The sequence below is a fragment of the Jaculus jaculus genome, chromosome 18, assembly GCF_020740685.1.
Source record: "Jaculus jaculus isolate mJacJac1 chromosome 18, mJacJac1.mat.Y.cur, whole genome shotgun sequence".
NCBI classification, from domain to species: Eukaryota; Metazoa; Chordata; class Mammalia; order Rodentia; family Dipodidae; genus Jaculus; species Jaculus jaculus.
In genome coordinates, this window is record NC_059119.1 from 44,327,231 (window position 1) to 44,340,863 (window position 13,633).

The 13,633-nt window shown below is 45.1% G+C and overlaps 1 protein-coding gene across 2 annotated transcripts in view; it reads left to right on the forward strand.

Moving 5' to 3' along the window:
* Window positions 1-13,633, forward strand: part of Fshr (follicle stimulating hormone receptor) — a 220,758-nt gene that overhangs the window by 149,609 nt on the left and 57,516 nt on the right. For both annotated transcript variants that reach the window (XM_004660152.2, XM_004660153.2), the window contains exon 4: window positions 247-321. In XM_004660152.2, the coding sequence (XP_004660209.2) occupies window positions 247-321 (75 nt within the window). The remainder of the gene's footprint in view (window positions 1-246; window positions 322-13,633) is intronic.

Here is a 13,633-nt window from a genome sequence, read left to right on the forward strand (position 1 = left end):
GGGGTAGGTCATGGATGAGCCTAATAATGGCACCAAACTGCCTGTAATTGCTGAATACAAAACTAATAAAAATAATAAAAGAAAGAAAAGTTACCATTCCCTTGTTCAGTATTTCTTGAAATGATGGATGGATGGATGGATGGATGGATGACTCCGTAAATGATTTATTGATGTATTCTGCATAGTATAAAATACCATGGTCTTCCTTGCTGTGGGATCAATCACATGTACCTTCCTCTTTTACAGCAGAATCGAAAAGGCGAACAAACTGTTGTCCATCAATGCTGAGGCCTTCCAGAACCTTCCGAACCTCCGATATCTGTAAGATCTCATATTCTGCCACCTCTTCTGTTATTAAATTATGCATTCTTAGTTTAGTTAGATACTCGCTTGCTTCTCTGGGGGAATAATTGCTTTTACATCAAAGATGGGAGGATGCTACAGAAGTGCAGGTGGTGAGTTTAATGAGCAAATTCCACTAGCATAACTGTACTTTGTTTGTATTTGCAAATCAGGAGTCCCATTTGCATTAATGGGACTGTCATGCAGAACCCTTACAAAACTCAGTCATGACAGTGCTGAGATGCAACCACACTTTTTTTCCATCATTAGTTTGAACATTTCCCTCTCTGCTTTGGCCCATAAGCATTTCTTTTCCCCCTGATAGAGAGCAGTGTTTAATTTGTACATTTTGGTTGACAACAGACTCGGTATTTTATCAGCAGAGATCTGTGGTCTTTGAGTTCTATTCTTTGGACCTGCCTCCAACAGCAACTGGATTCAAAGGGTGTTCACATTAGCTGAAGGTTGACAGATACTTGAGTGTTTATGGTAGGACCATGTGTATGTGTGTGTATGTGTATACACACACACACACACACACACACACACATACATATATATATATATGTATATATATATATATATATATATGTATATATATATATATATATATATATACATATATATATATATATATGGCTTGAGACAAGAATTTGGATTCTGGAGTTAAACCTCCTGGGTCCTTTCATTAAATATATGTCACAGGCAAGGACTTAACATCTCACAGCTTGTTTCCTCATCAAGACCAGGGAAATAATAATATGTCCATGTCTTCTATTAATGTCATAATATTGTACAGAGCCTTTAAGTAACAAGCATCCATCATTTCTCACCTGCGCCATTTGGCCAGCCAAATCAATCTGCTGATCTGAACCACATTTGCCTGATGTCAGCTAGGCTCACTCACACATCTCTAGCTGGTCGGAAGACCACCTAGGGGCTGGGCACTCTGAACGGTCTCAGGCAGAGTGACTCAGCTCTGCTTCCCTCTATGCTCATCTTCAGCAAGCCAGCATCGGCATGTTTGCACCTCAGTCCTGGGAAAGACAGCTGAACAGTACAAGCTCCTTCAGTATACACTGTGAACGACACGCCATCTGTTCAAACGCGTTGTATTAGCTAAAGAAATTAACAGAAAAAGCCTAGATTCAGGAGGTGGAGAAGCAGGTGTCCCCTCTTGACAGGAGAAGCTGCAGTCACAGTGCAGAAGGTGTAGACATAAGGAAGGAAAGTGGACCTGAGGCTACTTTTTTTTTTAGCCAATTGAAAGTGTCTAAAAAGTGCAAAGACAGGGCTGGAGAGATGGCTTAGCGGTTAAGCACTTGCCTGTGAAGCCTAAGGACCCCAGTTCGAGGCTCAGTTCCCCAGGTCCCACGTTAGCCAGATGCACAAGGGGGCGCACACGCGTCTGGAGTTCGTTTGCAGTGGCTGGAAGCCCTGGCGCACCCATTCTCTCTCTCTCCCTCTATCTGTCTTTCTCTCTATGTCTGCCGCTCTCAAGTAAATAAATAAATAATGAACAAAAAAAAAAAAAGAAAAAGTGCAAAGACAGTGTCTGTCTTTGTAGATGATCAGCAAATGCATGTTTCTAATAATATTATATCCTTGGCCCTAAACTTTGGTCCATAAAAATTAGGGTTAATGGGCCTAATAAAAGATACTGGGGGGGCAGGCATGGTGGTGCCCATCTTTAATCCCAGCACTCGGGAGGCAGAGGTAGGAGGATTGCCATGAGTTCGAGGCCACCCTGAGACTACATAGAGGATTCCAGGTCTGCCTGAGCTAGAGTGAAACCCTACCTCGGGGGAAAAAATAAAAAGATACTGGAGGCTGGAGAGATGACCTAGCAGTTAAGGTGGCCTGTGAAGCCTAAGGACCCATGTTTTACTCTCCAGATCCCAGATAAGCCAGACGCACAAAGGTGAGGCAAGTGCAAGGTGGTGGCACATGCCCAGTAGGTGGTGCACGCATCTGGAGTTCAATTGCAGTGGCTGAGGCCCTGGCACACCCATTCTCTCTCTCTCTCTCTCTCTCTCTCTCTCTCTCTCATTTTTGCTCTCTCTAAACTAAAATAACAACAATAAAATGTACTGGGCCTCAGCTCTCTGAGTGAGAAGTAAGAATGAGACTTAGCCAACAGAGTTCCTCTGATCCAGAAGTTCTACTCTCTGATGGGACTTTCGAGAAGGATTTGACCTGATAAAGAAGGTTGGCTGCTCTTGAGTTGATGTCCGAGGCACACCAGCTCCATGGGTACCCAACTGGCACAGTTTCACCAGTGTATCTGCTCAGAACACTCAGTTTGGTTCTTTGTTGCCACGATCTCGACAGGCCCATTGTTTACGCCTCTTTAAACACGAGGCCCTGCATTTCCAATTTACACTGCACTCCCAAATCATATATCAGTCCTGCTCAGAGGTTAGGGTTCTGAGTTCTCCTAGGTTCAGGCACGGGAGTCTTGACTGTCTAAGAGGATTGTGTTCACTGGAGACAAGGACTGTGTGCTCTCTGCAGAGGGGAACCTGGTTAGGAATGTTAACAGTGGAGGAACTGTGTGATATCAGAATCATCACGAGTCTCGGCACCAGAAAAGCCAGTGCTTTGGCCCGACTCTGCTACTTGCTAGTTGAGAAATCTTGTGCTAGGCACTGGACTTCCGATATGCACATGGCTTGTTTTAGCCTCAGTTGACATGAGTCATCCTCTTGAGTGTGCACACAGCCTGTACAGTTGCACATGTCCCTGTGCTCAGAAGGGATCCGCATTTGTCCCATACGGTTCCTGTGTCCATTCATACACAGAGAGAAGAACTGTGATCCCAGCCACAGTGGTTTTCTGAAAGGTTGCTTCTCAGAGCATTTTCAGTCCGTTCGCCAAGGATACAAAAAAAAAACTCTAAAAATTTAAGAAAGTTTGCATCATTAGCAAAGGGTCCTGCATTACTGTTAAAACAGAATAGTTAGGGTCTTAGTCCGTGGCACTACAGTGGCATACCATAGCTTGGACGGTTTACACCACGGGCTTATTTCTCAAGGCTCTGGAGACTGGAAGTCTGACATTAGGACCCCGAGGTCAGCTCTTGGACTTCTCTTCCTGGTAAGGAGAGAGCCTTTTCCCTTGTGTCCTTCCGTAGCCATTTTTTGGTGTATGCATGTGGGTGGGAAAGAGAGCTCGTGTCTCCTCTCTTTATGAGAATGCTCATCTCAGCATGGGGATCCAAAGCCCATGACTTCAACTAAGCTTTATCTGTCTCCAGGCCCCACTCCTTTAAAGACTGCCACATCCCAGGGTTAGGATTCCAACATGTACATTGTGCGGGGGGAGGTTCAGGGGTACAAACATTCAGTACGTAGCCGTTACATAATTCTACACTGAACAAAATCTTCTCACTCCCTGTGTCATGTGTCTCCCCTGTTTGGGAATTTGAGACCAGATTTTGTATATGGTAAGCCTCTTCCAAACCTTCCCCAGCTGTTCACATCTCCCCCAGCATATGGCCCATGATGCCACTGGGAACTGGAAAAACTCTGATTTCTATTCAGGGCTCAGTCTGTAGCCCTTCTGAAATGTCTTCCAAATGACTAAATAAGATCAAGTGAATGTGCAATGGGTCTGCTAATCTGAAAGATTCGGCCACAGAAACAATATCTTCGTACTCAGCTCTAATGACCGTAGCGAATCACCATAGACTGGTTTAAACAAAAGAAGTTTATTTCAGATGGTTCTGAGGACCGGGGAGTCCAAGATCAAAACAAAACATTGGCAGCTTCGATTCCTGGTTGTGGGGGGGGGGTGAGTCTATTCTGGCTGGAGGTCTTCCTTTCTTCTCATCCTTAGATAGCAGACAGAGCATAGGCCTCACTCAAATGAGCAAGAGCAAGCTTCTGCTATCATTGCTTACAGGCAGTCATCAAGTAGGATCAGGGTCTGTCACAGTTACCATTTGTTGTTGGGACAAACACCTGACCAGAAGCATCTCATTGGAGAAAAGGGTTCATGTCAGGCTTACAGATTCCAGGAGAAGCTTCGTCATGGTCGACAAAGCTGCCTCACTTCATCGTACATCCACAGCAGAGAGACAGCAGCCAGCACCAGCAAGCAGAAGCCTGTTCTGAGCACTTTAAAGCTAGAGTCAAAATTTACCCCCCAGTGACACATCACCTCCAGCAGGGATCCACCTGCTGGAGACAAAGTAGGAAGCTTTATCAGAGAATCCGTAGTGGGGCTTCTGTTCAACATGGTTAATGTTGGAGCTCTCGTGGTGAAATCAGAAGGCAGACAGAACTGAGGACAATCAGATTCTATCAATAAGACAAGGAAAGCTGACTCCCATGCAGAAGGTAAACCACCCCTGGAACATCAGCCAGGGCCCAGATGAAACCACAGTGGAACTTCTGAGATGAGCAAGAGTGATGCTTCCACAGAAAGCCTGACAACATGGGCCGGGGTGATGCAGACAGACACTGAGGAGACTCAAAACACACCGGAGCAGAAATCCAGATGCTGCTGAGAGCTCAACACTAAATTAGAATTAAAACACACCCACCACGGCTCAGGGAATTTTGTGTAAGAGGGGGCAGAAAGAATGTAACAGCCATAGGGCAGGAGAGACTGTCTAAAGGTAAACACACACACACACACACACACACACACACACACACACACACACAATCACAGTGACACAGTGACTGACTGTTGCTCTCACAACTTCTAACCCACAATCCCATGGTGAATACCAGCAATCTCCCAGTGGAATGTGAGCAGGGAAGAGGGAAATGATAGTCACAACACATGTTGGGCCCATATAAGGTTTCCATTTAATAAAAAAAGTAAATAAGGGCTGGAGATATGGCTTAGCAGTTAAGCGCTTGCCTGTGAAGCCTAAGGACCCCGGTACGAGGCTCGATTCCCCAGGACCCACGTTATCCAGATGCACAAAGGGGCGCATGCATCTGGAATTCGTCTGCAGTGGCTGGAGGCCCTGGCGCGCCCATTCTCTCTCTCTCTCTCTCTACCTCTTTCTCTGTCTGTTGCTTTCAAATAAATAAATAAAAATAAACCAAAAAAATTTAAAAAAATACATAATTTTTTTTTAATTTTAAAAAATTTAGAAAAAAAAAAAAACCAGGGTTGGAGAGATAGCCGGCTTAGTGGCATTTGTGTGTGAAGCCAAAGAACCCAGGTCCGATTCTCCAGGACCCACGGAAGCCAGCTGCACAAGGTGGCTCATGCATCTGGAGTTCGTTTACAGTGGCTGGAGGCCTCTCCCTCAAATAAATAAAATAAAATTTAAATTTAAAAAACACCTGAGGCAATGAGGCCAGTTGCATTCAAACCACCACAAGGGGTCCCAACCTTTATCACCTCCCTTAAGCTTCATGATCTCCTAAATATCCAATTTTTCCAAGTAAAGTTACAAGGATTAGGACTTCAGCAAATAAATTGGGAGATGGACAGAGCTTAGTTTATTCTAATTAGAGCAGCAGTCACAACAGCGTCTCGATCCAATCCGAAATCCAGGTAGAGGCAGCTGACAGAGATGGCACGTGTTCTTCGGGGTGTGATGAAAACTTGCTTCAAAGTTTTCAAAGGCAAAACAAAAGCCCCAAATGGATGAAGCGCTCCATTAGCAACCAGTGGGTTTGAGTTGTTGCTTAGATCAATGTTGTTGATTTGTTTCTGTGTAGCTGCCTTAAACTAGGATAAATATTTAATCTCACAGCCACCAGAAGCAAGAGATTATGAGGGTTGGGGATACTCCGTGCGACCCGGGGTTCTCCACGTCCATTCCTTGTCATGCTAGAAATCAGCCCTCTTCATCAATGCCTCCATGTTTCCATGAGTAGTTAGTGAAAAAGCCTTGCGAGGAAAGAAATGTTCTTTAACTAGAAGAATCTGCATCAAAGGATTCATCTGCATGGATTTTTTCTTTTTTGAAGTCAATATTGTATTTGCAGGCAGTATTTCTTTTTTACTGCTCTACCTTCCTGAGTCTGACCTCTTTGTAGAAAAGATTATCTATTGATCTGTAAATAAGGTTTATGCAATAGTCTCTTGCCTTTGCATCCTGTCAATATAATTCAGAGGCAGCTGAGAGTTGCTTTTTGCAAGTCAATAAGCCATAATTCCATCTTAGTAAACATGTCTCTCTCGACTGCATGTGCCGCACCTTCAAATCTTGCCCCCCCCCCCACCTTCCACCCTACTGAAAACCATCTTCCACCCAGATGTGAGCCATCAAGACCTGCTTAAAATGCCTGACAATGGCTACTGGACCAGCTGCTTTCTCCAGGTGGGGACAATTTCAGGACCTTCCTTACTAGTACACTGCTCTATGATCTAAGCTGTTTCTTCTCCCAGACCCCTGCAAAGCCCCCCCCCCCCCATTTGGCATGAAAATAGCTTTTTCTGGTTATAAAAACTGAATCACTTGTGGTTGGCAGCATGGAAAAGTCAGAGGACACAAGCAGAGGCTATATTAAAGAAGCACCAAGGCAGGAGTGCCACCAACTGGGCTCGGGGCTCATCAGCAACTTCCCTTCTTCCCTGGGTAACCTTGGAAAACTGGCTTAGCTTCTCCAATTTTGTGCCGTTTAATTGTACCGACTGCATTAAAACAAATGAAGTACTTAGACGAACAGCATTTCGAAAATTCTCTTCCGCTAGCAATTCCTATGAAATCCTTTCATAAAAAGGGTTTCATCACTTTGTACTAAGTTATCGCCTCTGCTTAGCCAGAAGAATAAAAGGTAATGATAATAATACCTACCTTTCTTTTACGAGCGGTGAAAGGATTAAGTGGGATACTGGCAGTAAGGCTTTTTGTGTGTCACTGAGGCACAATAAATGGGTCTGAGAGGACAGCGAGGGTGGTCCCTCCCCCTTTTAATCCTTGTACAACTTTGATGCCTTCTTTTCCTGCTTTTGGACAGAATCCACCAATCAACACGCAGATATAGAAATGTAGCATTTGTGTTTCTCAAACGACAAAGTCATCCTTCCTTGTCACAGGACTCCTTCCCACAAGCAAAGCTACAACATCCAGCATAGCCCTGTTAATTTTTCAATTATTCATTCTACCTTATTAAATTTTTAAAAGTGTTTTCAATACTAATAGTCCACAGCTTCCTTGCCATCCTCATTCAATCGATTCAAATTCTTCACGGGGACGGCTAGCTGGGTAATGCTTACACTTTTTATGTTGACTTATGATTTAATACTTTAAAAAATATTTTGGGGGGAATTGGAGAGATGGCTTAGTGGTTAACGCATTTGCCTACAAAGCCAAAAGACCCAGGTTTGATTCTCCAGGATGCATATTAACCAGATGCACAAGGGGGTGCATACATTTGGAGTTCATTTGCAGTGGCTGGAGGACCTGGCACACCCATTCTCTCTTTCTGTCTCTTTCTCTCTGTTTCCCTCTTTCTCTGTCAAATGAATAAATAAATAATTTTAAAATATTTTTATTTATCTATTTACTCATTTGAGAGAGAGAGAATGGAAGAGAGATAGAGAGAGCTAGGCACACCAGGACCTCCAGCCACTGTGAACAAACTCCAGACACATGCACCACCTTGTGCATTTGGCTTACAGGGGTACTGAGGAATGGAACCTGGGTCCTCAGTTTTGCAGGCAAGTGCCTTAACCCCTAAGCCATCTCTCCAGGTCTGATTTAATACTTTTTATTATTCCTTATGGCACTTAAGCCTCACAGCAATCTGTGGGGTAAGAAGTGCACTAAACACACACACACACACACACATATTATTATTTATTATATATTATAAAATTATTATATATATATAATTATTGGAGCAGTAAAAATGGCCTGCCTACAGTTCTTGATCATAGAGTTCTTCTGACAAGAGACATGGAGTAACTCTACAGAATGAATCATTCTGGACTCTTCGGTGCTCAACTATGTTTACCCCTGTGTGGTATCTGGGAAATGAGCCATGCTAAGGTTCACTTTTAGGAATTATGGCTACCCCAGGGATGGTAGAAGGACTGGCATTTCTCCAGTTACACTCCATCATTTGGGGTATAAATTATCCATTTCAATCAGAATCCATTCAATCAGTTCACCACTCAAAACTCATTTCCTGTGGGCGCACTACATTGTAGGCATGTTATGCATATAAGATGTTACAGGAGAAATGAAGTTCTACCTTTATAAAACTGACATTTTCATTAGGGTGACAAATGATATTGAATAACGTTAGGTGATAATGGTTCTGTCAAGAAAAAAAAAAAATATATATATATATATATATATATAGCAGAAACAGTAGAGAAGGATGTTTTGGGAAGAGGGCCTGAGCATACATGGAGTAGAAGCCTGATACAAGGGCTGGAGAGATGGCTTAGCGGTTAAGCACTTGCCTGTCAAGCCTAAAAATCTCGGTTCGAGGCTCGGTTCCCCAGGACCCACGTTTGCCAGATACACAAGGGGGCACACGCGTCTGGAGTTCATTTGCAGTGGCTGGAGATCCTGGCATGCCCATTCCCCCCCCCCCCTCTCTCTCTCTCTCTCTCTCTCCATTTCTCTCTGTGTCTGCCACTCTCAAATACATTTTTTAAAATGAACAAAAAAAATTTTAAACTTGTTAAAAAAATAAAGAAGCCTAATAAAAGATCCATGAGATATCTATGGTCAGCTCTCACTTCAAAGAGCTCAATCCTTTTGGGAAGAAAAGACTACTCCCCATTAACTCCCAAAAATAAGACATCTCTAAAGCCGCAAGACACTGGGCATGAAAGACAGGACTAACCCAGTGCCCTGATGCCAGACTAATAGAATGACTCTTTGGGGCATGGGGGAACACATGATTTAGAAAGACTGAAGTCAGGGAGACAAAATTTCACAGTTGGCAGAGGGGTGGAGAGAAAGTACAACCACAAAGAGAAGGTACATTGTGGAAGGGTGTATCCAGGTTTAAGTGGATGTGGCTGGGTAATATTGGAAGGGAAATTAAGGCAGAGATGTTTAGGCCTAAGGCTAAAGACTAAAACTACCAGAGACTCTGGCGTGGAAGAGGAGCACGTTGACAGTGATTCAGATTGGAAACTGACCTTTAGTAGACCACACTCAACAGTGGCAACAATCAAGAAAGGCAGAAGCCCTGGCTATGACTGACCTTTGACGCAGACAAAGATCCACATGATCACAGTGATGTTTGGTCTTTACACCCTGTTATTCTCAAACACTTCCCCCATGTGCTCTCCCACGGAGCTATCCTGCGAACAGCATGCACCACAAGTCCAGCCCTCTTAGACACAGGCTGTGGTTATTGGATCAAAGTGGTCAGCCATCTCCCTGACCGTCAGTGTTGTAAGTATCGGAGGATGTTGCCATGATCACGAGAATGTTTGTGCAGAACTGACATTACTCAATTGTTTCTATCTGAAACCTGCCTAGAAAAGCCAAGTAATCTACCATTGTCAACTCCAGGAAATATGGCCACAGTTTCCTTCTCGAACACTGATGATCTAGGTGAACTTTCCATTTGAGCAGGTCAGCTCCTCAAGAGCAAAGAATTCCTGGTGACCATGGAGATGTCAGTGTTTTTGTGCTGACAACCTACCTCCTGTCAGGGTGCTTTCTCCCGCAGGAAGCTCAACTCCTTTCCACCAGTGAGAAAGTCACTTGCTTCAAAACTTCCCAGCGGTATGTTTGTGTCCTGACATTCTTCTTCCCAGGGGAATTTGCATGCCAAAAAGAAGGACCTGGAAGAGGCAATGCTAAACCCAGAGCCGATGATATTGGATATAGTCAGACACCAGGGCTTACGAGTAAAGAACAGTTCTACAGGACCCACTCAGCGCATAGTTAATCACCGACTCCACTGCACCTATCTGCAGATCAGGCCTCACAAAAGCAGGCATGTCCTCACCTCCACGGTAATTCGGAAGTAAGACTGATGTCTCTCTAACCAGACGTCAGATACAAGGACAAGTGTAGAGCAGATTCAATAAGCGACATGTCCCAGGTGAGGCAACCATAGCTCAACTAAAATTTCTTCCCCATCAATAGTGCAGTGTCAACCTCCCCATCCCCACCAGACAGGTTTCTTCATGTGCAAAGCAAAATTAACAACACATGTCATCACGGAAGAGGGGCCTCTAATCTCTTCAAGATCTTTTGCAGCCCTCAAAGTGCCTACTCTCAGAATCGTGACCTTCACAGACTCGTGACTCTCAGCATCACCGTCTATCCCAAGTCCATAAAATTCAGAGCCAGCGTGCAGGGAGGCCCCAGTATGGAAGGAGGGTGTCCACCTTTGAGACAAGGAAACAAGGCGTCTCGCAGACTCCTTCACTTCCAAATGGTTCTCTCCTTTCTAGCACTCTGAGCAGCAGACCCTTCAAGTGTCAAGATCTTGGAAAGGTACTAAAGCAACTTGAACCAGCCAAAGTACAGCCCTTGATCCTAAAGGACAGTCTGGGGCATGTTCCTGCCCCATCAGACCCCCCCACCCAAGTGAACACAACCACCTCATCTGAGCCTGAGAGGCACTGGCTATGCAGACAGGCTTTAAGGACAGACAGCGCCCAGCAGCCATTGGAGCTGGACTGAAAGGCTCCGTCTCAGGCACAGGTAGAACTAGGGACAGCTTGGACGGTAGATTATAAAAAGGTACCAGGCCAAGCCCCACCCCACATTAGATCAACTGCTACCTCTTGTGCCACTCCTGCAGCCTCAGCGACAGGGAGTTGCAGATACTTCCATTCATATTGATTTTGCGGTCGTTTCTGGGAGTGGCCACCCACTAAGAGCCACCATCTCCAAGCGGGTAGCCCTGGGAGGCAAGATGTGGAGAAGAGGGTCACTGTCATCAAGATGAACTTTTTCCTCAGTCCCTCCCTTCATTCCTTTGCTCCTTCTTTTCAATAACCAGCCTAGAATGAGAATGGAGTTTTCATGACCACCGTGTCCTCGGCTGCAGGGAGAGGGGTATTCCTAATACAAGGTAGAGAACGTGAGGAGGGAGTGGAGTGGGGCCGAAAGAAAAGAGAGAGGAGTGGGGGGAGAGAGAGAGCGAGGAAGGAAGGGAGTGAGGGGGGAAAGCTCCTTTTTCTTTGAAAGCAGACAGTAAAATCCAAAGCTCCCTGGGCAGTGCTGTCTACTTGGGAATATACGTTGAGAGACATCTGTTTTCTTCTAGCTTCCATACAGTACTCTATCTCATCTACATGGTCTTAGTAGAGTTTGCTAGGCTGTGGACACTGAGACTACACATGGCTAGCCAAATATCCCCAGAGACTCACTGTGGTAGTTTAAATGAATGCCCCCCACCCCCCGCATATATTCAGGATTTCATTAGAGTTTGTAATTTAGACCTGCAGCCACCTGGGCAGAGGAGGTGTGTCACTGGGTTCCAGCCCTAAGCTATGGTAGTAGATTTGGAATTCCGGTCTAAAGACACACAAAGTGGGGCTGGAGAGATGGCTTAGTGGTTAAGGGCTTGCCTGTGAAGCCTAAGGACCCTGGTTCGAGGCTCGATTCCCCAGGACCCACATTAGCCAGATGCACAAAGGGGATGCACACATCTGGAATTCGTTTGCAGTGGCTGGAAGCCCTGGTGTGCCCATTCTGTCTATGTCTCTTTCTCTCTTTGCCTCTTTGTCTCTCTGTCACTCTCAAATAAATAAAAGATAAACAAAAAAATTAAAAAGAAAAGATATGCAAAATGTCTGAGTTCCACCTGGAATTCCTAAGTGTGCTGTGTGGTGTGGCTTTTGGGTTTTTGTCTTGTGGCTTTTTGTCTCTCTGGTTGGACCTGTGAAAGCAGGGCCAGCTTCTTCTGCCATTATGGAACTTCCCCTGGATCTGTAAGCGTCAATAAATATCCCTAACTCCATCACTGTGCCTGGTCTGGAAGTTCATCTCCGTGAACCTGAAGCTGTCTGCTACACTCCCCAACCCTTGATGTGTCCACTTGGGAAGAACTCTCATCCCTAAGCCCAAGCAGACCCAAGGCCAGCACAGCATAGGCCCTTGAGAAGATGGGCCAGGCTGATCATGGAAGCTTCCTGCTTAGGTAGTGAGAGAAAAGCAGCAGCTGTTTTCTAGAGAAATCACTTGGGGCTTCTCAGAGGGTGCATGGCTGAAGTGACCAATGCTCTGAGGAATGTTTTCATCTTCAGCGGATGCCACAGCACCATTCTGCTGTGGATTAATCACAAGCTGACACACAGTAATCAACCACAATGCCCAGTCCAAGCGGCAGAGAGATCTTACCTGGCCTGGTTGGGATGCAGAGACAGTGGTGTTGGAGAGACAGCGCAGATGGTTGGAGGGCATCGGACAGGAGCATGTGAGCAACCTCCCTCATCCAGTTCATCCAACACCTTCTCCCTGGCAAGGACCAGACCACCAGAGCCACATGCACACATATTCATTCAGCAGACATCCTTTATGGGAGAGTCCAAGCTCAGTGCCCAGCACTGGAAAGAATGGCCAGTAAGTTGACAAAACCTACCTGAGCTTGAACAAAAATAGAGAGAGAGAGGAACCTGGCCTGTCACCTGAAAAGGTCATTGTAAAGAAGAGAGGAGTCACAAGATGAGACCGGCATGCAAACTTAAAGGAAACTTAAAAGTAACAAACCAGGGCCAGCATCGCTGGCTGAATGACACATTCCTGGAGGACACAGACATGGGAAACAAGAATCATAATTTTAAAAGTGCCCAGTTTTACAAAAACTATGGGATATTACAGAAGGAAGCTTCAGGTTTGGAGATGATGACTAGATTTTCCAAGGTCAAATTTTGGATTAAGAAACTATTTGGGGGCGGTGGGGGGGAGGATGGAGAGATGGCTTAGCAGTTAAGTGCTTGCCTGTGAAGCCTAAGAACTCTGGCTTGAGGCTCGATTCCCCAGGACCTACATAAGCCAGATGCACAAGGTGGTGCATGCATCTGGACTTTGTTTACAGAGACTGGAGGCCCTGGTGCACCCATTTCCTCTCTCTCTATCTCTCCTTCTCACACCCTCTTTCTCTACCTGTCAACCTCAAATGAATTAAATTAAATTAATCTTTTATAAAACTATTTGAGGGACTGAAGAGATGGCTTTGCAGTTAAGTTGCTTGCCTGCAAAGCCTAATGACCCAGGTTCAATTCCCCCCCCCCCCATAAGTACACTTATGAGCCAGATGCACAAGGTGGTGCATACATCTGGAGTTCATCTGCAGTGGCTAGAGGCCCTGGCACACCCATTATCTCTCTTTCTCTATCTGCCTCCACTCTACAAATAAATTAATTAAAGAAATAAAAGACTACTTGG